Source organism: Pelmatolapia mariae, linkage group LG17, assembly GCF_036321145.2.
Source record: "Pelmatolapia mariae isolate MD_Pm_ZW linkage group LG17, Pm_UMD_F_2, whole genome shotgun sequence".
NCBI lineage: Eukaryota > Metazoa > Chordata > Actinopteri > Cichliformes > Cichlidae > Pelmatolapia > Pelmatolapia mariae.
In genome coordinates, this window is record NC_086242.1 from 7,787,042 (window position 1) to 7,814,567 (window position 27,526).

General features: G+C 41.6%; 1 protein-coding gene across 2 annotated transcripts; it reads left to right on the top strand.

The window, feature by feature from the left end:
• Positions 1–2,106: 2,106 nt before the first annotated feature.
• Positions 2,107–27,280, top strand: mdfic (MyoD family inhibitor domain containing). Of its 2 annotated transcripts, none has more exons than XM_063501295.1 (5): positions 2,107–2,329; positions 2,596–2,790; positions 4,768–4,878; positions 20,478–20,858; positions 25,281–27,280. In XM_063501295.1, the coding sequence occupies exons 2-5, from the start codon at positions 2,697–2,699 to the stop codon at positions 25,529–25,531; spliced, it is 837 nt and encodes a 278-aa protein (XP_063357365.1). In that variant the 5' UTR covers positions 2,107–2,329; positions 2,596–2,696; the 3' UTR covers positions 25,532–27,280. The 2 variants fall into 2 exon arrangements, with proteins under 2 accessions (XP_063357365.1, XP_063357367.1); XM_063501297.1 differs by having other exon boundaries at positions 2,629–2,790.
• The last annotated feature ends 246 nt before the right edge of the window (positions 27,281–27,526 follow it).

The window sequence follows — 27,526 nt, forward strand, 5'->3', positions numbered from 1 at the left end:
TTTCATGTTCTCCCTGTCTGCATAGATCCTTTCTGGGTACTCTTGCTTCCTGCCACAATGGGGTTAGATTAATTGGGGGTTATAAATTGGTCATAGGTGTAGGTGACCTATATACTTTCTAGTTTTTCAACAGTCCTGGCTCTTCTTTTACCCAAATTTCTTTTCATGCGGTGCAAATGTTTTGAGTGGGTGGAAGGTCTTATCTTGGTGAAATATGCAAGGCCTGACCTTGAAAAAGACGTGATCTGGATGGGAGCTGTGAGGTAGTGTAGACCAAGTGGCAAGGAAGGTGATAAGTAGACAGCAACAGCATCAGTTTCTTTTAAGTGTACTTTATTTCTCCATTATACCATTTTAAAACCTGATAGGCAAAATCTCACTTGCTGTATACAGGACTTTACACATACCTGAACCTCATTAGTCTCTACCATTGAAAAATGGGTTAGACCAAACAATACGATTCTAAAAAAAAAACAGAAATAAGATAACGTATCCAACTGACAAACTCATTTACACAGCTAAATAGTTTGAAAAGTAAAACACTGCATACAATACAACTCAAAAGGTTACTTTAAAGAAAATAAACAACACTATACAAAATGAAAAACCCTTCATTTGGTTGCACCCAGTGATGCAATCAATGACATCATGACCCTATATAAACAGGAAGTACTGGGGCAGCTCCTCCCACACACCTGTTTTAGATATAGGACCTGAACAAATTGACAAACATGGTAACTATAACCAAAGCAACATAAGCAAACATAATTTATTAGAAATTTACCTGTGAACAGAAGAAAATAAAAATGACTTGATGATTAGTAGTATTTGCTTTAAAAATATATGCATGGATGTAATGGATGTAACTAGTGCTACCACAAACCAACCCGGGATAGTATGTAAAGCAAAGTTACACCAGCAATGTCTAAATTAAAGTATTATGGCCAACTGTACAAAAAAAGATAAATTTAGATAAATTATCAATATGGTTAAGGGACAAGTGGTAACTGAGTTCAAGTGTAACCACTTTGTCACAGGAGCATATGTTGGTCTAAAACCTGTATATACTTTCAAGCTTTAACCAACAAATCATTCATCTTTTTGTTCATGTCCATGTTTTTCATAAAGAAAATTCAAATTTTGAATATATCATTGTACCCAGTCATGTTTGTAACCTGTTAGCAGTTAAACTAATTGGCTGCAGAGTGTTCCTCCAGCTGTTTGTTTTTAGTGCCATTTACTTTTCCAACTTTTTGAGCCAACATTTTTGAGATATGTTACTGCCATCAAACTCAAAATGACCCTATTAATTTATTTAAATGATCAATTTTCTCAGTTTAAACATATGATATAAATAAGATACAGATTTGTGAGATTTGGAAATCACTGGATTCTGTTTTTATTTCCAATTGGGTTGTTGGGATTTTGATTTACACCAAATTCATTTACAAAAAAAAGGAAAATAAAACACAAACCAACAATAAGTGTCTCAATAACTGGGTCATCATGTCACAGCTTCAGCTTGCCTTGGCAATGATTCTCCAAGTCTCTGGAAGTCTGCTGCAGGAATGGAACACAATTCCTTCAAAATACATTCCCTCATCTGCTTTTCAGATGCTGGTTTCAGAGAGCACTATCTGCACCGCTTGAGTGCAAAGACCTGAGAATTTGCCACCACTGTCACAGTGTTTAAACCATTCAGTGACATCTCACGCCCTTTGGATGGGAGTACTGTCATCCTGGAAGAAGAGACACTAATGAAAGCAATCTTGTGAGAACCAAAATGTTTTGACTTTTACTTGAATTTATCATGACTCTATTACATATGCAAAAATATGTTCATTTTTTAAATTAAATTGTATATATTTTTTATTATGCCAACATATATATTTGAAAAAATATATATTTTACGTGATTACTCACTTTTTCCTAACTTTATTTTTGGGGACACATGTTCAGGGAGGGCCTTGTTCTCCTCTCCGCCGCCAAGAGTAGCAAAGGCAGAGAAGAGTGGCTTCTCTGGCTGTGGTGGTGCAGGAATGCGGATATGATGAAAATGTTTTAGACGCTGCTTTCCTCAGTAAACTACCGCCACTGAGCGTCGAGGGCGTCGCGAGGATTATTATTCATTTTTTTTGCACGTCAACAACATCTGGACAGAGCACAGACCCGGTTACACTGCCAGCTAAACTTACGGAAAAGTTTTTGGACTCGAAGCTACTCCTTCACCCAGTTTCCTTTCTCTTCCTAACGTCTCGGGAAACGAGTTGGAGGAAGCGAGGATGGGAATAAATCACTTCTGAAGCACCGGAGTTGTCATGTTTGAAAGGTAAGTTGTCCTTCGTGTCGACTTTTGCCGTAAATAACGCTTAGAACAATTAAAGCGTTTATATATAGAAAATAGTGTGTATGTGAATAAATGAGCGCCATGTGAAGTTTTGCAGTAAGTTTATGTTAAAAAAAACGACAAAAAGGAAATTTCCACTAAGACTTGCTGGAGCGCGGCGTCACTTTTCTCGCTGCGTGAATAAGTAGGCGACTTTCTCGAGTTGACCTGCGCGTTTGTTTAAAACATTTTTTATTTGTGTCTTCAAGCCTGTGCTGATGATGAGGCGTTGGTTTTCACAGCATTGAAGGCTGAGGACAGGGAGAAACTACTTCTGCTGTTTTGTTTCCCCCCAAAAGACGACTGTCTCATGTCCAAGGAGACTGTCCTTCATCCGGATGGGCTGGTAGAGCCAGCGAAGGGCCCAGGGCAGGAGACAAGTCCCCTGCTGTCAGCCACACACGGTAAGAAAACACAGGATGGGCCTAAAGTGAAAACCGATTGATTTAGAAACGTACAATTTCAGTTACATAAGTCAGGTGTATGTATCCTTGAGAGGGTTTGGGAGGATGACAGAGGTGCTTTTGTAAGATGTAATTAGCTTTTTGTCAGAATATGTTGGCTCTGTACTGGTTCAGATCCACCAATCACATGTAAAATAAACCTTTTACCCACATTCAAGCCAAGCTTACCCACTTAAAACATCCAATCCAAAAAAAAAGAGAAAAAAACCTCCTATATAACACCAGCCTCTGGTGTACATGTTTATGGAGTTTTTTTTTTTTTCAATCTTAGCTGTCAGCATACCAGTAATGAAAGTGAGCTCTAAATATAGTGTCATACTCAGTCAGAAACTCACGCTCAAAAGCAAATCCTGAAGACAAGCCAGTGGATGCGTCCTACAGATGATTGGCATATCAGGATTTTTCAGTCTGCTCTGGACAATCACAGACTTCTTTTCTACATTATATTCGTTTGACTTTTGGTGTGCATTAGTATCTCTGCTCCAGCTTTAAGCCTCGATAGTGTTTGTGGAGGGTTTTTTTTTTTTTTTGTTTTTTTTCCCCCAATAAAGTCTGAAGAAACGCCCTGGTGACTACTAACAGCAACCACAGCCAATTATAGTTTTTAATTAACTTTCTAGTTGCCCCTAAGATTATCACATGTAAAATAAGCTTACCCCCCCACACCCCCTTTTCATTTTTCTTCAAACAAGCAATGAACCGTTAACCATCCTATTTATACCAAGCATCATTATGGCACTGTCAGAAAATAGCAAAGTAGGACAAAGTAAGCAATCACTGGGGCTGTTGGGTTGTGAATGGATTTTTTTATTTTTTTTTTTTGCTGGACCTTCAAAGGCACTTGGAGTTAGGACTAGATTTCCCCTCTCGGGGGAGTGCGGATGTACAGAGAATAGAGCAATTTATTTCTAACTGTGATCACTAAATACTGCGATGCATCACACAGAACTGCTGCTAACGTCACCGCCGCTACCATACATCAGCCCCCCCCCGAGCTGAGATATGTGCCATATCTGTCTGGGCAGAGTTTCTGGCCTGCACTCATCTGTTACGCTGCCCCATCCATCACTTGCTTACAAACACAGGGTGTTGTAAGTATGGGAGCAAAGCTTCTGTAAATGTGATTCTTTTTTTTCAGGTTTGTTGAATCAATCTTCACCGAGCTAAAGGCTCGAGCTACACGAAGGCACTGAAAATCTTTCAGTTTTAAGGGGAAAACCCCCCCAAAACTGTGGCCTATGAGTAGGCATCTGGCTCCAAACCAGTGAATAAAGTCATTGTGGAAGGTTTATTTACTGAACAAAGCAGCAGTGTGCAGCGAGCGAAGCCTGAGCGAGCCTTGAAGTCAAGAGGCCAGAAGAAACGGGTTAGACAGATGAGTGAAGCTGTCTCTCGTGCATTTGCGCATCTATCAGGCTGTAAGATTTTTTTTCTCTTCTTCTTCTTCTTCTTTTTTTTGCCAACATACTTTTTCCAATTTAGATGAATGCAGCCTTTTATGGCAGTAAAAAACGCTTGGCAGGTAGAGCACGCCCGGGAGCAAAAGGAGAGAAAATGAGATCCAGAGCTCTGGCAAGGCCTTTACCTGAACCGCCCCTCAATGTTGTGCAGTTTGCCAGTGGCCTGTTTTTTCTGGCAAAAACATGCTGAGCGGCCTCCGCACCTCTGGATCAACCAGCTGTCCCTGATATTCTGTCCTCTGTGGCCAACTCTACACTTAAAGTTTACATCTGTTTTTTTAATTTTGTTTTATTTTATTTTGAAGGAATGAACAGCTGAGTCCTTAATAGCATGAAATTAAATTAAGCGACCCGTCTTGTCGGTCACCATGCGGCACAGTATTTAGTTTGCGCAACTCTCCATGTGGCGGGTTTTTCTTCATCAGCTCTGTTTGACGTTAAATTCTTGTGACCCTAGATGCTCGTGACAATGAATCATCAGGGAGAACATCATCTCCCAGGAAACCAGCCGCCGAAGGACCGAGTCACGTGACGGAGGAGAAGCCTAATTATTGCGAGCCTGTAAGAAGTAAGTTTTAACGACCTGGGAAAAGCTGTGGGTGGGCAGCGGGGCATCTTGCTGTTATTTTTAATGATAAACAACAATGCACCGTTTAATTGTAGAGAGTGAAAATGACAAACACGTTCTGCCTGCAACAGTCACAACAGTTCTGTTTACCATTGTTTTATTTAACATTAAAGCGGCTGTAATCTCGTCCTTTTTTCTATCATCACAACCACTATATGGATAGTTGTTGTTATGGCAGTTGCACAGTGTATGAGGCAGGGGTCAGTTGGCCAACTAAAATATTAGCTTCAGTGTTTCCAATTAAAGTAATGTCAAGATAGCACCAAGCTCTCTTGGCAAGCGTGGTAACATGCAGGCACTCTTATTCTGCCATAATGACCAAGACTTGGCTCATTTCGTCATTTTTTACTTCTCCTTCCAAACCCTCAGCGCTGTGTTTTGGAAGTGGGGAAATCCTGTTTGTGGTTCTGGCACTAGCTGTCTTTACACTCTGATTGAATGTTAGCCGCAGTGTTTTTTAGCCTGCACCAATCATTCACCTATTGAAGAAGACTTGTGCCAGCAGCTAGAGGCACTTTTCTGTTGAAGAAATGTTCACCAGGATTACATGAGTATATTGTTCCTCCCTGCGATCCATCATACCATTAGCAGGTGTTTTAGATTTTCAAAAGATGTCTTTTTTTCTGGATGGTTCTAATCTGTTTTTTTTTCTTTTCCTTTGGGGAAACTTTGTGTGCCTGTATTGTAACTCGGAGTTAATCACATTGTTTTATGCAAATGCAGTGCACGGTGAGGTTTTACAAAACAATTATTTGACATTGAACTTCTTGAGTTATTAGCAGGTCTAATTAAACCAAGATGCACTTTAGTTCAGCAATTTGAATTGATATTGAAATATGGATTGCAGGTCACAAAATGAAACGGGCTAAAAGCTTTGTGTGCCTTCGTGTGTGTGTTTCATTGTTCCTAAGAAGAGTGAGATGTGTCAACATAGGCTAATAGCACCTGATTGCTTCCATCCATGTAAGTGCCTAGCAATAATAAGGATTGTTTTTTTTTGTTTTTTTTCATTTGACACAGTTCTTGACAACAGTTCCTTTGTTTCTTGGTTGTTAACTTTTCCAGGGTGCCTTTTCCTGCCTTTTTTGGTATTAAGCTTAATGACTTGCCAGTGGCTTGTTTACTGAAGTAGCATGGAAAAGAGATAATAATAAAAAAGAAAATTCTGTCAAGAGGTCTCTCTAGCTTGGCAGGTGTGCGGAGTATTGCACTTCTAGAGGGAGGCATGCTCTGCTTTCATCTCAGCAGATAAGCCCCTGTGACAACAGTTTTGCGTTGTAATTGATATCGCTCCCCTTAACATCCACACAGATTCTTTCTTTCTTTCTGCTACACACACACACACACACACACACACACACACACACACACACACACACACACACACACACACACACACAGAGGCTGGTAAAGAAGTTTTCCTGTTTTTCATTTGAAAGATCAAAGCCTGATTATAGTATTTATAATACAATAAAAACACTTAGTTTGTCTAGTTTGAATAGTTTGTCTTCAACTCTGTCCTGCAATAGAATACTTTGAGAATATTCCAGAGATTTCCCAATGAAACAGGAAATTCTAAACACCTAGATGTCGCTAAAAATATTGAAAAGTGACAATTATAAGTAGGGATGTTAGTTCTTGTAGAGAACCGGTCCCAAGTACTTCAATTCCTTGGAACTGTTAGTGTGCTTGTCCATCGAGCCCACTCATTGGTTCCATTTGCACTTGCACTACAATCAGCTGATTTCAGTTTGTGTGCCAGAGGAGAAAAATAATGGCACAGTCTACAGCCTGGATATGTACATTACCTTTATTTTTTTTTTATTGCACAACAGGACGAGAGCGTAACGGTAAAATGCAAACTGCATCCAGAACAGAAACAACTTCAGGTCTTTGCAAGCCCCTGCACAGACGGTATGCTAACAAGCTAGCAAAGGAAATCATACTTTCTCTCTGATAAACAGGATAATTCAATTTTCATGTTTTATGAGAGTTTATTTACTGTCTGACACTCTCTGACAAAGTTGGATGCACTTCAAAGAAGTGGCTCACAGTGGCTAACACTAATAAAAGCAGCAGCTTGGCATCAGAAAAGTTCAGGATATCCTCAACAGCTCGCCTCAGTATCACTGTTACTAGTCAGAAATGAGCGCCATTAGATTAGTTAGACAAAGTTTTACATCCTTTTTACAAAGTTTTACGTTTGGGGTAACTCAAGTAAAAGTGTAACATATCTCAAAATATTAAACTGACTTTTTTTTCCTGATTCAGGTATTATTATTATTATTATTATTATTATTATTAGTGCGATTAACTCATTCATTTGGCAAGTGAAAGGTCACCGGTTAGATTTCAGCTGGAGACAGAAATCCCCTTTGGGGTTGCATCAGGAAAAACTGGCAAGGGAGCAGCCAAAGTAGGTTTAATAGAAAAAACATTCCAGCCTTTATAAAGTACAGAGGCTTAAAACAACAACGGAAAAAAAAACAACCCTAAAGTATATTAACACAAAAAAAATTAATTTTGGCTATACCCATAAGGGGCTGCCAGAGCTGGTAGCTGTGCATACTTGATTTGGTAGACTCTAGTGCTGGATGCATCTGGATGCATCTGTATATGTGTCTTTTTGGCTGCTGTTACAACCAAATTTCCCCTAGTGGGACAATTAAAGGATTATTCTATTCTATTCTATCTCCCAAGGAATATCTGTCTTCTAAGCGACCGCGTGAACCATTCCACCATGGTTTCAGAAAGTACAATAATTTTTTTTTTTTTTTAAAAAGTACAATAAAACCATAAAATCAAACATGATATATAGGCATCAGTGTAGGGGATAAAATCACTTCCCAATTAATCTGTCTGATTTCTAAAAGCTTCTACAAATTGTTAAGTTTTCTAATTTCAGTAGTAACATTGAGCCTTTCAAAGAGTGGAGCTTCGTGCATTATGAAGTTGAGCTCTAGCTAAAAAGACATGTAAGATAGCCAGGTTTGTAAATAAAGAAAATGGACTATAATCTTGGAGAAAGTTTTTAAGTAGCTTTGTCTGTTTGTGGTCATCTAATAGTTGGAAAAATGATTTAGGGCTGCTTAACTTAACCTATTTATGTCATAGACTGGCGGTCTCGCTGTGGTTGTGTTTTGAGGGAACCAATCTGCTCGCTGGCAGGGGTAATTGAGAGCTCTCTTCACCACAGAAACAGGAAATCAATAAGAAATCATCTGCCCGCCTACATCTCAGTCCTGACTGTGTCCCAGGGCTGTCCGATTTTAAAGCTGTGTACAATTTGTGGATGGTGACTTATCACAACAAGAGGAAGCCCATTATATTGTTGTAATAACAGCAAAGATCCTATTTCAGTTATGATAACATTGTTTTGACAAGTGGTCTATTTAATCAGTGGGCCCCCTTAAAATGAGAAAGTAAACACAGTGGTGTTTCTGTATTTTTTTTAAATGTTCTCAGCAGAGCGCATTTAAAGGAAAGTGTAGTGAACACTGTTATGCCACGCGTTGTGCGAGGCGTAATAATTTACGATTGCAAACAAGATAAATTCCATTCACCGCTGAGATTGTAAACCATTGCGGCTTAGAGAACAAAAGTACAATTCTGCCCCTCTTGTTAGACCTTTGTCAGCACACAGTTCCTCTGTGGCTCTGAAACCTGGGAGAGGAGGGAGAGTCATGTGTGGGAGACACATTCCTCAAGAGACTATTCTGGTTTTTCAAGCACCTGATATCTCTTGCAAACAGGGCCATGCCTCTCCAGCCCATGTCTGGAAATAAATTGCTACCACCCAGCACTAGTTTTAGGAGTTTAATCATCACATTATTCATAAGATTGTCAAATACTTTTTTAATGCTTCTGCAGTTGATAAAGATGACCTTACCAGCATGTGAAGAACAGGTCTGTTTTTTTTTCTTTTTTCTTTTTTTAATCTCATGGAAATTCTGTAGTGAGAAAGAAGGTCAAATAACATGACTTAAAGAAAGACATTAGTCTGGCCTTTGTGTGAATCTCTGATTTCACTCTTTAGTTGCACACTTTCAAGGTTATTACCTGTGTATCGAGTTGACCTTTTGGAAGTGGAGGTTACAAAGACTTCTAATAAAAGCAGCAACGGGAATTGTTTAACGTGGTCGTGTCATATACTTTCATTTGTCTTTGCAGAAAAGATTTAACAATTCAGAGTTATATACGAACTTATAAAGCTTTTGATATGAGATTTAAAGAAAAAAGGGGTGGCGAGGGCTTCCTCAAGGTGTTTTTGCTGGCCAATTGTTGAATCAACATTCTAAGATCGTGTCACTTTGTTTCATTTGTCTTCCAAAGTGCTTTAAGTACTTTAAGACTTTTTTAACCTTGTGTCAATTCTCTTTTTCAAGAATGTTTTTTTTAGGTATAGGAATTGCATGGTAATTGTTGTTATGCAAGATTCATATCTTTATTGTAATCCTCGCAGCCCCGTCTGCAGAAATAATGTGTCTAAAGCATAGACCTATTATAAACTGAACCGTAATTTTCAAGTGATTACTTACCAGTGGGTCATGGAATCAAAAACTGTATAAATAGGGTGAAATGCTAGTGTAGGGGTTGATTAAAATGGTCATTGTAATTCTACCTCTGTTGTAATTATTTTCTCATTGTCTTGGTGCAGATAGATTTCATATGGGAAATTTCAAGTGTGTTAATTAGCATATTTTACCCAAAGTGCCCGAGACTATTCGCTGTTAATTTTTTATTTTTTTTGAAGATATTCAAAATACTTGAGCCAGATGATTAGATATGCATACCTCCATTTGTGGACCGCAGTCTTTTAAGTGCACGTTAGCTGCAAGACAACATGTATGGAATTTGATTGAGGAGACTGCGTAGAAATTTTTAAATTCAGAGAAATCTTTTGAAGTCATTTTAACACTTTTAGTGTACTCATAGGAAATATAAGTAGTTTTTGATTTGTTACTTTTGAGGACACATTTCAGAAGCTGAAAGTTACACTGTTACTAGCACAGGTTTTGGAGTTAGGGTCAGAGGTTTGTTTTTCCACATGTCTATAACATGTCATGGGGTTAAGAAGCAACATTGTTGTATAGAAACACACAAAAGGCCCTAAAAGAAACATACGTGTCAACCAAATCCATTACATTTTAGACAGATGTTGCAACTACTTTGTAGAAAACAAACCAACTGTGTTTTATCTATATATATTTTAATGCAAAGAACTGATTTGTAACACTTGCACACTCGCACGATTGCTAGGAAAACTTTAGGTTTAGTATGTTGCCCAAGGATACCATTGACTTTCTGATTGGTAGACAACCCACTTTGTCTCTTAAGCCAATCTTTGCACTCTTACGCAATAACCTGAAAGTACTTTTATGCTATAATACAATAGTGCAAAGATTTTTAGGTCACTTGAGCAGATCAGTGGTTCACAAAGTGGGCTTTGGGGATCTTCAGGGTTCTGGAAGAAAATTTGCAAGAAAATATATCCTGCAGTATTAACAATATTGCATAATATCTACACACTAGGAAAGTTTATACCTATTTAATAAGCATAATGTGAACATTACTCCCACCCTCATTGGTTTTGGGTTAATACTGATATGACTGTAAACTCTTTGAGAACCCTTGAGAGAGATGTCTAAACAGTGGCAAATATTTAACGATCACCACAATAATGTCTAAAAATCTATAAATATGCTCAAAGCTTAGACCAGGGGTGGGCAATCTCAGTCCACGAGGGCCAGTGTCCCTGCAGGTTTTAGAGCTCACCTTGGGTCAACACACCTGAATCACATGATTAGTTCGTTACCAGGCCTCTGGAGAACTTCAGGACATGTTGAGAAGCTAATTTAGCCATTTAAATCAGCTGTGTTGGTTCAAGGACACATCTAAAACCTGCAGGGACACCGGCCCTCGTGGACTGAGATTGCCCACCCCTGGCTTAGACTGACATTAACCTCCATCTTCTGAACAGATGCTTTACAAACACTAAGAAATGTGTGCACCTTTTCCTGTGTGACTACCTCAAACTCACTAACTAAACCTGCTCTTAGTCATCGAAACTTTGAGAAAGTTTTAGTATAAAGGATTTCAAACGTAACTACTGAAAAAAAATTTTCATTGTGCTACAACTGCATAGGAGCTCTGTTCTTTGGTAGTGTTGTAACACAAAAGAAATAAACCTGGCTTTCTGTGTTTTGTCTACCTTATTGTTTTTTTTACCCGTTTAGCACAGATATGGCAAGGTAGCTGGACTGCTTGGCCCATGTTTACCAGCTCCTTAACCAGTGCCACACATGACAGCATGAATGCATTTCAGAAGCTCCTCACACACACACGGGGAGAGAAAAAAAAATCAGATAGCACAGGGGGGATTACTTGGCCTCTAACAGGGTTTTGGCTCCAACATTAAGGTTAAAACCCTTTTCTATTACTGAGATCTCTGCTGATGTTGCCCTCGCTAGCCCTGAACCCCTCGAGCTTCCAACTCCTTGCCCCCTTCGTGTTTGCAGGTTCAGTGCCTTTCTACGAGGTCATTGTGTCAGGCCCCCCTGATCAGTGGAGGGTGACCGGGGACCCGGCGGCTGGCTCCCGTCCAGAAGCACAGACAACCACAGCTGACACAACCCCCTTCACCCCACACTTCTCTTTCAGGCTAGAGCTAAAATCGATACAGGCGTCTCTGTGTTTTAAAAGCCACTCAGAGGCAGACGAGCACCTCTGTCCCAAAGGCTGATCTCTCAGCTTAAGGCCTTGATTGGCATCCAGACGATGCGAGGCGGTGACCCACAGCTGTCCCATTAGCAGAGGGTTAATGCTGAGATTGATACTGAGCAAATAAAGGAACTAGGTGTGGGGGCATTTTGATAGACTGCCTCTCCCCTTTCTGACCCAGAGTCAGACTTCAGCTGGATTTTGGCTTTTAGGGAGTGGCAGATCCTCATCTCTGACTTCAATATTAGCTGTGTTCGTGGATCTTCCACAAAATTTATTTGGCTCGTGCAGTTGTTGCCTCTGTGTCTGCTTCATTTTTGCATGTGTGCATGCCTTCATGTGCCCGAGTGCGAGGGTGCGCATGCGCACGTCTGCGCGCCCGCCGTTGAATTTCAAACAAGCAAAGCTTCCTGTGGAACTTCTGCTGCAGTGAGGAGATTTTGAAAGGCGGTGGAATATTTGAGTCATCGATGTAACTGAAACTGAAAATAACCCCCATTCTCCTCCTTCCCTCCCTTTTCTTCCCCCCTTCTCCCGTTCCCTCCTCACTGTTGCTCCGTTTTTTTTTTGTTTTTCCTTTTTGTTTTGAGTCGTCGGCGAGGAGAGGGTGGAGCACTTTTTTTTTTTTTTTTTTTTTTTTTTCTTGGGGAGTATGAAGCCTGGCAGCTCCCTCAGGCCTGCTCTGAGTCACGTCATAATTGATCTTTCTAGAAATTGTGGTAGCTAGCCGTGTAAAGTCTAAATCCGTGCAAGATGTGCAGCTTTTTAAAGATACTGCAGTCGTGCATTTGGCTGTCTTTATAAACTCTTTCCCTCCTCGTGGATGGTAAGAAACAGATGAAGGAGAATGAAAGGCATTTGGCAAAGCTTAATGCAGGAACAGCTTCGTACAAAAGTCATCTCAGAAATGAGGAGAAGTGGAGAACAGTGCAACGTTTAGTGTCTCTCACAGCAGTCTGGTTGCAAGGCTTTGAATGCTCCTCGCTCCGTGCTGTATTAGTAATACTCAAATTAGCACCGTGCCAAATTCCACACAACAGTGGAGACCTGGGACCTGTGTGGCTGGAGCTTTGGTGGCTGAATGCGTGTGTGACTTTCCCTTCAGCATGATTCATCGCAGAGAAAGTGGCATCTCATTGGGAGTTTTAGTGATGGCGGTCAACGTATTAATCTGGGAAAATGTTCCATTTTGAAATCAAAGAAGAATTGGTGACCCGGACCCTGCCCCACCCTTCCTCGATCACCACCTCCTTCCCTTTAGAAATGTGAACACTTGCACTGAGTAGATTGATGGATTCGTGTCATCGAATCAAGCTATTGTCTTTCAAGTTGTCTTCACTCCTATAAAATGTAATTAAGCAGAACATGGTCGAAGGTTTTTTTGTTTTTTTTTTAATTCCACTTTTTCCTGGGTAGATGCAGCAGCAGTGTGGGAAATGAGGAGTGGAAATATTAAACGATGTCTTCAAGTCTCACTTCAGTAGGTTGGTGGAGTCAAATTTTTGAATGACTGTCACAGAGAATTAAAAGGCGGGGGGGGACAGTGTTTGACTGCTAAGCGTTATCGACTGACTGTCCTGGACTAGGGTAGGAAAACAGACAGAAATGTGATGTTTCCTGTTTAAATGAGATGCTATGCAATATGATTAGCCTTGACAGGTCAAGACAGTTAATAGAGTTCTGTTGCAGACTACCCTGGCATGCTTGCAACCCCGCACACACACACACACACACACACACACACAGAGCATGTCACTTTGGCTGAGGGGGGATCCAATATCAGAGCAGGTAATTTAACTTTCTTCAACGGTCATCATCAGCAGCCGCGAAGCCATCATCATCACCATTTTATCTTGGATAAATACAAAACACTTTGCGCATGTGTGTGAACTGACAGGGTTAGGATTGCTGTGTGATCGCTGCCGTGAGATCGCTGCAGTCTGTTGGAACAAGTGACATTTCTGTTAGCCCGTGTCAGGCTGCCATGCACTTTGTGTAAAGACAAGAGCGCTGACTTTGCATGGCAGCCACATCCTCACACCGCAGGACGCTAATATTCCGATCAAAAGCTCGTTCTCGGTTGCTGGTTGACTCATTTGACACTCCTGACAAATGCCTTTATATTGATACTTTTCACACTATGATTATCATCATCATCATGTTTTTCTTGTTTGTTTGTTTGTTGTTGTTTTTTTTTAATTGGACACCTGAACGATGATCCCTGAGCCACTTGTGCGTGTTCCCTCCCAGCTCGTCCTTCTAGACAATAAAGGAAGTCCTTGTCCGGTAGTTTAGAAGGTCAAACTGCAAACGAGGCTTTCAGACGCCCAAGGAAAATTTCAATCAGAGCCCTTTTGTAATAACATTCATTGTACTATTTTCCTCTCTCCGTGTGTGTCCCTCTCACTCTCTCTGCAGCATAATTCCCCTGGTTTTGCGTCTATAAATATGGACAGGGAAGATGTATAATTTCTAATGAGAAAATATATCCCTTTGGATTGAAAGGCAGGGGCTCTTCCACACGCTGCTGTTTGTTAGGAGGAGAGATGATACCTCAGGCTGTTTTGGCAGCGAGGGGGGGTGGGGGGAGTTGGAGGAGTCTGGCTAGGTCATTGCACATTTACAAATTAGCATTTCAATCATGCAGGTACATGACCAGTCGAGCAGAAAATATACATGTTTTTCTAATACAAGCCCCCAAAAATAAACAAAACACCGGCCGTGTTAGCGGAATTGCTGTGCATCCTCCCTTTTCCTTTTTTTCTAGTCTGAGGCCCGGGACTACAATTACAGGTGCCTCACCCGCTTGCGTAGCCCCTTCAAGTGTTAACTCACAAACTTGTGCCATTGTGTAATAATGGCCATTAGGAGATGGATACACAATCTGTATTCATCTTGTGGTGTTTATTTGGTGGGAATGATGTGACATTTGAATAACTGTATGATCTCTATGATGGGCATTCTAATAAGCCTGGGCAAACACCTTTCGTCTCTCTCTCCTCCCTGTTTCTCTCCGTCTCGGGGGCATTAATATTAAAAAGCACTGAGCTTTAGAAATACAGCACTGGTGTGATTGTTCAATCCGCTCCCTGCCTTACCTGTGACTCATGATGTAGTTATGTGCAAATGAGAATCTCCATACTGCCCTGTTTGACCTCTGTGTTATATTTTCATGTTCTCAACTATTTTAGAATTCTTGTGTATGGAGCTTTGTTACAGCTGACATGCATACATGCATATTCCTTCCTGGTAGCTAGGTGTGTGTGTGAGAGGGAGAGGGAGAGAGATCTCCAGTAGCCATGCTGTCTTCTGGGTGCAATTTCTAGTTGCGTCCTGTAGGACCTATTTTCTGTGACAAAAATGGAGGTGTTTATATACTCAGTTTTACATACAGATCGACCCCCTCCCACCACCACCCACCCACCTCTAGCCTTGCACAGCTCTGGTGCAGCTCCAGCTCTCTCCAGGCACTGTGCTGCTCGGTCCCTGTGTGGCGCAGCCACTGAAGACTCGGTGACAAATGGCAATTATATTTGTGTGTTCTTCATGAATCCATCAAACACTGGCCTTTTAAAAATTCTCCCCAGATATTTGAGGCTGTCAGCTACTAGTAGCTGGGACCAAATTGGGATGCTGCTTAGACAGTCAAGAACCACTCACCCCCTAGTTTCCCCTGTGATGTGTGTGACAGCGTGTGTAGGGGAATACCATGTTTTATTCAACTACAAATGTACACTCTCAACAGTTGTTGATGTGCTAGAAATAGGGCAGTTACAAGTCCAATTTGAAGTGTGTGTGTGTGTGTGTGTGTGTGTGTGTGTGTGTGTGTGTGTGTGTGTGTGTGTGTGTGTGTGTGTGTGTGCTTGTATTTAAACTTTGTTTGGAGGGAAGAACTGGACATACAGCCTATTAAAGTGTGCATTTGGATCTCTTAGGACACCTTCGGACGCTTTGCTGCAATGTTGTAACAAATGCACAACTTGTACGTTCTTTTCAAACTTCATGGGATTTGTTTCCTGCTGTGTTAGCGGAGCGGTGTATTAGCGGTGAGCCTGTGTTTCTCTGTCAGGATTTATCAGCAGACTCAGCTTACATTTGTATCCTTGGATGTGGAATCAAAGCGTGGGTTCAGAAACGTCACAACAGCGTCGCATTACCTTGAAATGCTAAAAGCTGAATATTGTGTGAAAGAAGTTGAATGCACACTGGATGGTTTGCACTTCAATAGAGTTCACAGGGGTTGACTTGATAAACGATGGCTCTTTCCTCAGTCTGCTGTGTTGTATTGTGTGTTTACAGTGCACGCCAAGCTGAATGGTGTGTGGGAGGTAGTAGATAATATGCTTTAGAGTTTACTTTTGCTGTAAGTCACACGCACTGAAAGTTTCTGATTCCAGAGTAGCACGAATTCAAACGTAGTGTATTTCTGCGTTTCCTCATTATCTCTTCATTTGTCTCATGTGACTGTACAAGTCTGTCACTGCCATCTCTGACAGTACCACCATTATTATGATCAATGATTATGAATATTGCTCCATCGCGTCCATTAATCTCGGCCACCGCGTTCATCAGGATAAAAATAACGACTGCAACTGTGCAAAGACTATTCAGGAACCTGCCACTGAAGTGCACAACCCCCTCAGACGAAATGTTATAACTCTCCACAGTGTGTCAGAAACCCAAATCGCCTTTATATACTTTTTTTTTTTTACATAGTGGTTTCTTAATAGCTATTTATATTTTGCCAAATTGAAAGCTTGGCTTTCTCAAAAGAAAAAGGTAATTATGCCTGCAAATGCAGTTTGTGCGTGAATGTGTGTTTATATGTGCAAGTCCATGTGGCTACTTTGCTTAAACAAGATGGAATCAAAATTACTGTTATAATGCAACATGCTGTGGATGATACATTTGTTAAGGAACTGTCATCCACTGTAGTGGAGTTTGCCATGTTCTCTGACTACATACTCAGACAGGTAGATTACTATGAATCTGCAGTGATACAGTGGGCAAACCGGGGTTTCCCCGTTAATCTAGTTGTCAGCTGTCAATAAATCTTGATGTATACGAGGAGTTAATCAGTTTGTTCCTAACTGAGGCCAGTGTGAATGGTAAGGCGGTGTTTCTGATTAAGTTTCTGGATGTGTTTTTAGATTAGATAGTGATGTTTGATTCATCAAATTTGAATGTTTGCAGTCTGGTTTGTGATTCTTGCAGATTAAAATAGTTGGTTAATGAGCTGCTTTGTGAAAGTCAGGGGAAAAAAAGCACCCAAAGAAAAAAGGTTGACTGGTGTGTGACTGTCACTTGAGCAGATTAAGATAACTGTGACATGATACTGTTTTCACAGATTATGAGTGATTCAACACTTCACTCTCTTTGTTAGCGTAGCACTATCCACCCACGATAATACCGATTGTGTGGCACAAAAAAAGGATGGGGGTGGGCAGGCACTGGCGCTTAATAGGTGCAACAGGGACATCAGCATCGCACATTAGCTAAATTAATAATTGCAATTTATGTATGGAAATGTATGTTAAAGAAATCTACCAGGTCTTATAATACACAGACAGACTCTGGTTTAAAGGAAAACATCTTGGTGGGAAGGTGAAGTCACCATCTTGGCCACCCAAGTGAGTACTGGTGTCTTGATGTGCTGCAGACCTGACTCGGTGTGTTTTCTAGCCTTCTTCCTGAAAAGATTTAAAAAAAAAAAAAAAAAGGACACAGTGGAATAAAATACAGGATACATAAATTAAAATGAGTGAAAAATGTAGCAAGTTACAGCTGTCAGGGGTAAAGCTGGAAAAAACAGCAACAAATGTAGCCCCTGCTCCGAGCCTCCTTGTTAGGCTTCAGTCTCTTCCCCCCACATTGTCATGGGCAGGCTGCAAGGCTTTTGTCTTTTTGGAGAAGAAAATCCATCAACCTGGTCTTAAATCACTGCATAATGAATTCTATCGTGCGCTACCCAGTTGTCTAATTCAAATTGCATGGAATCCTGATCCCTCAAGTCTATATTTGTTTATCGAGGCAGCATGCAGAAGCCCGAATGAGGGGAAGGCGAAACCCAGAGTGTGTATTTAATTGCTTTGTTTTACATCCACATTCACGTCCGGCCTCTCCCAGGGTGATGTGTTGTTAAAAAGCGCAAGGCCCGATTCCCACACTCTCTCCGACTCTTGTTAACCGTAATTGCACTTGTTGGTGAGCTGACAGAAAGAAAATAGAGATGGAAAGAAATTACCAGAGTCACATTAAATTTTATGTTTGCATCCACTTTGGAAACTTGTTGATTTTATTTATTTATATATAGATATATTTTTGGACAGCTGTGTAACTGTTAAACAGCCCTGCATGTTAAACATCCCTAAGCAGTAGCTGAATAAGGCAGAATTCAAGTTTGGTTGTCAAGATGTTATATTTTCAATGTATATAAAGAAAGTATTACATTGAGGGGGGGAAAAAGAATAAGTAGGGTTCACACAGACAAACTCAAAAAAAAGAGAGAGATGAATAATTCACAAAATCTTGCTGCAAGTGCACATGCAAAGTGGCTCTGATGTGGAGCGAAGGTAATGTAGGAGTAGCTCCCAGTAGAGCTGAATGTGCAGGTGCTCTTCTCAGGGAAATGCCACCGCCTTTGCTCACTCGCATCCTTCCTCTTCTCTCTTATCAGACAGGTCGCTGTCTCCCGACTTTCTGCGGCTGTCACGCGTGCTCTTAGAAAGGCTCGTCGAGGCCATCTCGGAGCTTTCACAGGAGAGGAGATCATTACTGTTGTAGACAGCAGCCATTTTGTATATGTACACTATCACAAGCTGTCTTTCTCTTTTTACCGTATTAATCTCTCTCGCACTGTCTAAACTCGCCGAGGTACGGCTCCAACGACTGTCTCGTCTGCCTGCAGCGGTGGCTTTTGTGATCCTGTCACATATAAAGTTCCTATCTCTCGCCGCTCCTCTCTTTTTGATTCCAAGTTGAAATGTTTGCCGTGTGATCGATTTTTATCATGTTAGGGAATGGTGGCACGGTTTGCTGAGAGTGATTTAGCTTAGAATGGCGTGTCTCCATTACTGTAGTTGCTTTGTAAGAAGTGAAACTCGCAGGCTACGGTGACTTTATAAGCGAATAAAATATATGAAGTGCAAGGTGCCGAGATTGCAAGTTCTCTTACAGCAAAAATGAAGTTAGGTGAAAGGGAATTGAGAAGCATTAAAAAACCCCTGGAAAACATAAGTTATTAAAGTAAACTAATACATCTCTCTTATTTTGTAGTTTTGTTTTGTTTCTTTCATCCTCTACATTCAGCTTAAAAATACACTTAAAAAGGGACACTTTGAAAACACATCACATCTCAGTGGGGAAAAAAATCATGCCGGGTATCTGTGCTGATATGGTCTGGGTAATGTGTTGGGAATGAAAGGATGCTTATTATAATTGTAAACCCACAGAGGGCTGAATTCAAAGACACCTCGAAAAGCAAAGTGAAAAATGATGCAGCATGCTAGTCCATGGACTGAAACATAATGTCTCAGAGGTGTTCTTTGGATTTAGGTCAGGTGAGCGTGGGGAACCAGTCAATGGTATCTATTCCTTTATCCTCCAGGAACTGCCTCCATGCCCTCACCACATGAGGTGTGGCATTGTTGTGCATCAGGAGGAACTCAAGATCCACTGCACCAGTGTAGGGTCTGACAGTGGCTCCAAGGAATTTTTCCTTATAGCTGGTGTCAGTCAGGTGCTGTTGCCTAGCCTGTAGAGGTCTGTGCCTCCATGGATATGCCTCCCCAGATGATCACTGACCCCCACCAAACTGGTCATGCTGAACGATGTTACAGGCAGCGTAATGTTCTCCACAGCTTCTCCAGAGCCTTTCGTGTCTCTCACACATAGGGTGAACCTGTTCTCATCTGCGAAAAGGTCCCCAATGGTGGACCTGCCAATTCTGGTATTCTATGGCAAATGCCAGTTGGGCTCCACAGTGCTGGGCAGTGAGCACAGGACCAAGCAATGAGCTCAAGGTCCACTAAAGGACATCGGGCTGCCAGGCCATCCTCATTAAGTCAGTTTCTTATTTTTTGGTCAGAAACATTGACACGTGGCCTGCTGGAAGTCATTTTGTAGCTCTGGTAGTGCTCATTCAGATCATCCTTGCACAAAGGAATAGATATCAGTCCCGGTGATGGATTAAAAGCCTTGTACGGCCTTGTTCAGCTCTCCTAGGGTAACCACCTGTCTCCTGGAATCTTCTCCATGCTTTTGAGACTGTGCTGGGAGACACAGCAACCTTCTGGCCATGGCACGTATTGATGTGGACTGCCTGTATGGTAGTAACTTCTGTATGGTCCAGATATCGCCTTATTCTGCCAGCAGTGACACTGACCCAAGCCAAATGCAAAACTAGTGGAAAAAACCACCAGAAAAGATGAGGAGCGAAAAATGTCAGTGGCCTCCAAACCATTCCAACTTTGTGGTTGTCCCATTGCTGCCCATCGAGTGCACCTATCAGCAGCTAAAACTGATTAACAACCCCCTCTGTTCTTAATTGACCAGATCAAATGACTTGATGCTTTGCTCTGATTAAGAAATGTTCCTTCAGTCTCTGGTTTATATATAGAGAGAGTGTATATTTGCAATTTCAAGCAGTGTGTTATTGTTTTATATTAAAAGCCTTAGCTTGCAGATGATTTTGATGAATCAAATATACTACAACTTTCATCACCTTACACTGACCATGAAGTACTTTAATTGTACTAAATCCACACACCCAGCTCTTTACTTAAAAACAGTAGAACTAATATCTTTTCTCTTCTGACCAGCTCAACCCCAGTCTGAGTCTAAGCCAGTGCCCACGGACACTGCTGAAGAAGACACTGCCAAGGATCAAAATGGCTTTCACCATAGCACTGCTGGCACACCCGTGCTGAGTAATGGTAACGGAATCCACCCCGGCGGATCACAGGCCGCGCGGACATGTTCCTGCGGTGCAACCATCAGCACGAACGCCACGGGCGGGTCACGTCCTGGCTCGGGGGCAGCGACTGCTACTCCAATGACAGAGCAGCCCAGAAAGCAACCATCCACGCCTGTGTCGCAGAGGATGCAGAGAAAATTGCGGTCCAGCCTGTCGGTGAACAGCGACAGCAGCCGACGCAGCAAAGGGAGTTCAACAGGGTCGCAGAAACCTCCTTTACCTGAAGGTAACGCCTCCATACTCAAGTTAGTGACACATTGCTGCACTTTTTTTAACCAATACTAACATTTCTGAGACTTTATTGCTTGTATGCTTCTTCCCCTCTTATCTTACCTTGTTATGTAGCAGGAATGGTTTAAGCTGCATGGTTCAATGAAGAACGTTATAGAGAACCCCCACCCTTAAATAAAAAAAGCACACCAATCATTATACCAATTTATAAAATCATGAGTTCGGAAACAATTAAAAAGAAATTTTCTATACTGCCCACTTCCAGGAAACTGTAAATATCCTCTCTGACCTGGTTTAGGTTTAGACTTGTGATGGAGTATCCCCTAATCTGTAGTCTCACCATCAAACAAAATGGGCGTATTCTTCGCAGGTGCTCGTGAAATAATACCTAATAAGATATTGATAATAAATTCTTGCCTCCTCTCACCTTTTAATGATGGCAGTGCATGACCTCTCATATTTATCACTCCCGTCAAGCAAATGACGTCTCATCTCGCCCCTGTGGCTTTTATTTTCTTTAACAACAAGCCAGAGAGTCCGTTTGCCATGCAGGGAAGCCGTCACTTTGTCAGGTGCAATGCTGAGGTGAGTCCAGTAATGAAGGCGGCTGCCCGGTCCTTTTCCATTGTGGAGATAGGTGTGACCGTCTAACGAGGCCGGAGAGCACGGGGTGCCCATTAAGTCATAACCAGCCTCCTCCGGGCCTCTCACGGCCCCTCACACCTCTCTGGGACCTTTTTGGCTCTCCCTACATCCCGTCAGCAGCACCATGGCCCTCATTAACAGGGCCCCATCCACACCCCCATCCACCCCCACCCTCGACCCTTTCTCCAGCTACTGTACTTTGTGGACTTCCATGTGTTCCATCTTTCTGTAGCTCATAGAATATCAGTGTTTAGGCTTATTTTTGTTCAAGTAGATAGGCAATTCCTGCTTTATTCATCCAACATGGTCTGTGCAGATTTACTGTTTTTATGTGAGGATTTGCTCACCCCCCCCAAAAAAAAACAAGATTCATAGTGGTCAGGTAGAGATGTAAGAGCAAAGTGGTCCTCTTCATTTGTCTGTACGCGAAATATGTGCGCAGATTGATGAAGGCACTCGCGCACATGCACAGCACCGTGCAGGTAAAGGTGCGATCCATCCGCCAAGAGATATTCTAGACGCATCATGTTTTCAACATCTTAATTGGTAAAGAACAAAAGCAAGAGAGTGGGCAGGGAGTTAAAAAAACAAAAAAAAACAAAAACAGCTGCTCAACAAGTCTCATTATGGCTTTTGTGTTGCTTATTTGCAGGCGTGAGAGCTCTCAGAATCAATATGTTCGCTCTCAACTATTTATTTCCCCCCGGAAAACAGCCAAGCTGTTGTGTTTGAATGTTTACACGGATTAACATAATCTGTTTGCCTGTGAAATTAGCCTCCTAAACAGCCCCCCGAACACAGGAAATAAAAGGCGTAAGCTAGCAGGAACTAGCTCTGGGGATTCTGTTGCTCTCTGTGTTTCTTGGCACGCGCCGTTGGCACCGTAGCCAATCTGTGATAACAGCTTTTGAGGAGTCATTTAGCACGCTGCTTTTGTTTAGCGAGGTGGGGTGTCTCGACTCTTGTCATCGGGTTTATGTTTCTATTTTTTTGTGAACTGTGTGTAATCGGTTAACGTCTCCAAGCCGCTTCAGCTGCTTCATTTAGAGATTTCATGCCAGGGTTGTGAGCGCATTGTTAAAAACTTCCCTAAGCTATAAACTTGAAAGTGTTTGTGTGTGTTTTTGTAAGCTGTAGTCCTCTACCTTTGACTTTTTTACCCCCCCTCAGTCATGCATTAATAAACAGACCTGCTTTTAAGTGCATGTGGTGGACATTGACTATCCGGCCCACATCCTCTGCCTCCTTTACCCAAGTGTGCCTTCTGTGCATTCGCGTGGCCACCAAGGCTTTGTCTGATCACTCTTTCTCTCTCTCTCCGCCTCCTGACTGCCCGGCTCTCTTGCCCTCTCGCTTGCCTCTTTGTGAGTTTGAATGTTTTGCACAGCTTGCCGCTCTGAGGCCCATCCAGCTTGTTTTGTGTCATGCCGCTCCCCTTTTTTTGATGTCAGCTTTCCAGATGTCTCATACTATTTCCTCAGAGGCGCCGGACGCTGTTTTTTTGGCCCTGCAAACTCTGGGCTTCATCTCCGCTCACTGACATTAAACAGCAACATTGTCAGTGTATGCTGCTCTTGTCTGTCTGTTGCTTGGTTTCACTCTGTCTCTGTCTGCCTCTCTGTCTGTCTCTCTGTTTTTCATGGAGATGTGCCTTGCGTCCAGCTCTCTTGTGTACAGTATATGACCCCCCCACCGCCCCCACCACCACTTTTCCCTTCCTCCTTGCTGGCTTCTGTAAGATACAGACTAATCGCTGGTGCTGAATTATACATCCAAGTGAATAGCTGAGCTGGCTGGCCACTGCCTAATGCCTATGTACTGTGTTTGTATCGTATTCACAGTCTGCTGTTACATTCCGAATGCTGGCATGGCTATACCCTCTGGGTCCTTCAGAGTTTGTTAGGTTGAACTTTGAAGCTGTGGCCGAGCAGTGTTTATTGCTCTCACTGGCATTTTGCAGAACTCGGATGGCAGTACACTTACAGCGCATGCCAGCATAAAAAAAAAAGTGCTATGAAGCAAAACCATATTCTGGCCAGTAGCAGCTTACTGCATGTCCACCCCACATGTTTAATACTGAAAGATTTATTCTCATGCATCTTCCATTACTGCCAGTGTTATGGCCTCAGATAAGGATAATAAGATGCATTCGAACTTCAGGCACCCTCACACGTACAGCTGCGCTTTCTCGTTTCATGTTCCCTTCTCTATCTTGTTTGTATCGCAGTCAGCTAGCGCTTCTGGTCAGCTCTGCAGCCCTTAGCAGTGCAAAATTAGGGGGGTGAAAAAAAACCCCCTCTACTTTGATTAATCAAACATGAGCATTCAGAGGCCCTCAGCTTCCAATTCCGTCCTCCACACTCTCCTCCTTTCGCTTTCCCTCTAACCCAATCAGTAACAGCCCCTTCTGACAGCTCAAGATGGGCTGATGAAAGTTATGCAAATGCGCCCTGTTTGTAATGCTATTTTTCTGCATCCATCCACATCATGTCTTTTTAACACTCCAAAGCAGGGGCGCTGCGCTGGCCTTGGTTCAGAAAGGAGACAGCTGCAAGGAGCGTCTGCCAGGTGCACTTACAGAAGGATGTTCAGTATGGTTTAGTGAGCTGGATGCAGCAACCAGAGGTTTTAGTGTGGGGAAGGTTGACCAAGGATAACATATAGGCATGGCTAAACAATCATTGATCTGTGTTCAACCTCACCTGGACAATTTTATTTTGGATTTTCTTCTTTTTTTTTGGGGGGGGGGGGGGAGAAAGTGATTCCAGCTCTAATTAAAAGACAAGTTTTAGTTCATTTCAGATCAGGAAACAAGAGCACCTCTCCTATATTGTATACCTTGTTGACAACATGTTCTTCAAATGTGCAGATGAGATGATCAGATAGCAACAAATCAGAAAGTAATCAAGTCGGAGCTACGATGTTGTTTTCAACCTACTGCCTTCCTTACCCAGCTTGCTCAGTCGCATCGACTGCCTCTTAGAGCTGCTCCAGGTACAAGAGCTCATCAGATTTTTTTGTTGATCACTTCAAGCACTTCAGAGAATTTCAGGGATTCTAACGTGACTATATGCTCAAAACTAATGACAATAACTGACGGGTTTGATCAGAGATTTGAGCATTCTGGGGATTCTCTGACAGAGGACAGAGTCTTTGGTTTGAGACGCTGCCAAATGTTATGTTCTGTCAATAAGTTTAAATTACCTTCACTAGATCTCTTACATACAAACAAACTGTCACCGTGAACTGTACAGTGAAACATGTAACTCATTTGGCCTTTCAAAATGACATTTATGATTCTTAATGGACACATTAGTAAGTTGAAGACTGCTGAGGCCGCTGTTGAACAGCAAGCCGAAAGTTTCCACCGGCCATGTAAAGAGTGTCTGCGAGGTGGTTAAATGTTAATCAGAGGTGCTGGCATTGGAAGCATTAATTCACCTAGTTGCCAGGCAGGGACTCTTGGACTCTTGCTAATCATCTTTGTTTGATCAGCCCAGCAGTTTGCATGATAATGCCACAATTGCTTAGCAAGTCTCTTAATCAAAACTGCAGAGGAAAATTGATTTCTTTGGAGGTTTTCTTTTATTTCTGTTTGGCATATGCATATTGTGTTCCACCTGTCAGCCTGCTGAGCATGCATCACTCACTTACTCTCTATACACAGTTTTCCCCACCACAGTTGTAAATATTTATGCTTTAATTTTAGTTTTTTCCTTATCTTTGTGTGTGATTTGTGACTGATTTATTTGTCACCCCCGCTTGGACCCAGACTGCTGCGTTCACTGCATCTTGGCCTGCCTTTTCTGTGAGTTCCTGACGCTTTGCAACATGGTGGTGGCCCAGGCCTCATGCGGCGCATGCACATCAGAGGTTTGCTGCTGCTGCTGCTGCACCGACGATCTGGGCGACGACTGCAACTGCCCTTGTGACATGGACTGTGGCATAATGGATGCTTGCTGCGAGTCCTCAGATTGCCTGGAAATCTGCATGGAGTGCTGCGGCATCTGCTTCCCCACATAGACAGGCCTGTGTTGGTGTGGACCAGGGCGATAAGCAAGACCCCGAATGAAAGTATTAGAAGGAAACTGCTGCTGCTGCTGTCACTTTGGAATTCAGCAAAGGATAGAGGAGAAAGTGTGCACGGTGGTTGGCATATGTTTTCGTGAAGGTCCTATTTTTTGTGTGCCTGACTTTTCAGTATGTGCAAACTAGCCTGGTTTGTACAGCATGCTTTGAAAGATGGATTTCAACACTGGGCTTCTCCATCTAAACCATCCAGATATATGAACTCATCAGTTAAATCTTCAGTGTATTGTAAGTATTCCATCTGTTGCTAAAAACAGTATAGTAGGGATTCGATTGTTACATCAGGAATGCTGTCTAATTGTATCACATCTTGCCTCTTTTTAGTCATTTTGGTGACCGACATGTTGCATTTACAAAATAACATTTATTCTGTTTTCATTTTAAATACTTTGTTTTTTTTATTATCAGAAACTTAGGTTTGCAGTCTTTACAACACTGTAAAAACTTTATGTGATGGTTCATACATTCTTCATTGCATACTGTACTTCTGCGAGACAGACTTCTATATAGACATATCTACTGTAGTACTGTAGAACAGTTGAAACTGGTGAAATGTTTAAGGTGAATCAGGACTTCCCATTATCTGCTACTTTCTGCCACTGAAGGTAAGGGTGACATTACATTTTTATTTTAAGCATTTTGTAAATGCTGGAAACGTTTATTATACAGAGGGTCGTAATTGTCTGCAATATTTTACCAGGTGTTTTAATGGTTGGGATGGATTATTTGACTAAAAAGTGTCATCTCACACCTGATTTGGCAGTGTTTGAAGCCTTGGGTTTACTGGAAATACAGTGCAGTTACTTGCATTTCTTATATCAAGAAGCTCTTAATAATCTCCAATAAGATGTACAATGTGTGTAGCTTTTATTTCTATAAGAGTCCTCCTCTAATGTTAGCTGTCAATGAATAGGCTTAGCCGGCCTTTTCTTTGATGCTATTTTGCATTCATACTGTGGAAGTATGACTTGTTGAACTGCACTCTGTTCACGAGGGCTGTGATAAGGAATTAAAAATGGTGACCCTAGTTGCCACTTAAGCCGCTTTTGGGTATCAAGCCCAGAGACTGAATGCGCAAAAAAAAAAAAAAAGTTATCATGAACTGTCATATTTTTTTTAAATTGTAAACCAAAGCAGGGTAAAAGCAGTTTTCTTCTCTCTCTCTTTTTTTTCTCGTCCTTAATTCTGTGTATCTCGAGATGAGTTTGTAGTGAATCACCAGCAGAGTCATTTTCTTGTCTTGGAGATCCACTTTGATGTTGTTTAAGTGGTGATGCTTAAAGCTGGCCCTCATTAGCACTGCTTACTAAATGGTAACAAAAAAAAATAAAAATGGTCCCTTCCTAATGGCATCAAAGATAATGTGCTGTCATGTACGGCTCGTCTTAATGGCACACTGTTATGTGTATAAAGAGGCTGGATGGGCACCTCTTCAGTAGATAATGTGCAGAAAGTAAACCTCATTTTCATGTTTATGATTAACTCAAAGCAGGAGTTTGTTACAGGCTAAGGAGTGTCAAGAAAACACTATATAGATAATGTGAAGAATTTATCTTTAAATTAAAAAAAAAAAGTATACAGTATGTAGTCGTCGTCTTGCACAATACTGTTATGCTTTATGTTGTGCTTTTTTCCTTGATTCTTTCTATTTCCATCTGGATACATCAGCTCATTTAATTGTCTTCCAATACCTTGAATTTCAATGAAAGTTTTTTTTAAAAATAAAACTTTACTTAAAATGATGATTGTTTTGATCTTCTTTTTCTAAAAAACACGACTTTTATGTGAGCCAGCTCTTTATCATATTCCAGTTGTGCAACATGTGATGAACAGGTCTGCCTTCATTTCACATGTTTGAGTCTTTTGTAAAGGCGTGTTTGCCACATTGTTCTGACTCACCACCCATTTCCTCATATTTTGCGTCTTGTA

Coding starts and splice junctions, on each gene's coding strand:
- mdfic (XM_063501295.1), top strand. CDS start 2,697: ATGTCCAAGGAGACTGTCCTTCATCCGGATGGGCTGGTAGAGCCAGCG. Junction 2,791..4,767: donor CCTGCTGTCAGCCACACACG/GTAAGAAAACAC, acceptor TTGTGACCCTAG/ATGCTCGTGACAATGAATCA. Junction 4,879..20,477: donor TTATTGCGAGCCTGTAAGAA/GTAAGTTTTAAC, acceptor TCTTCTGACCAG/CTCAACCCCAGTCTGAGTCT.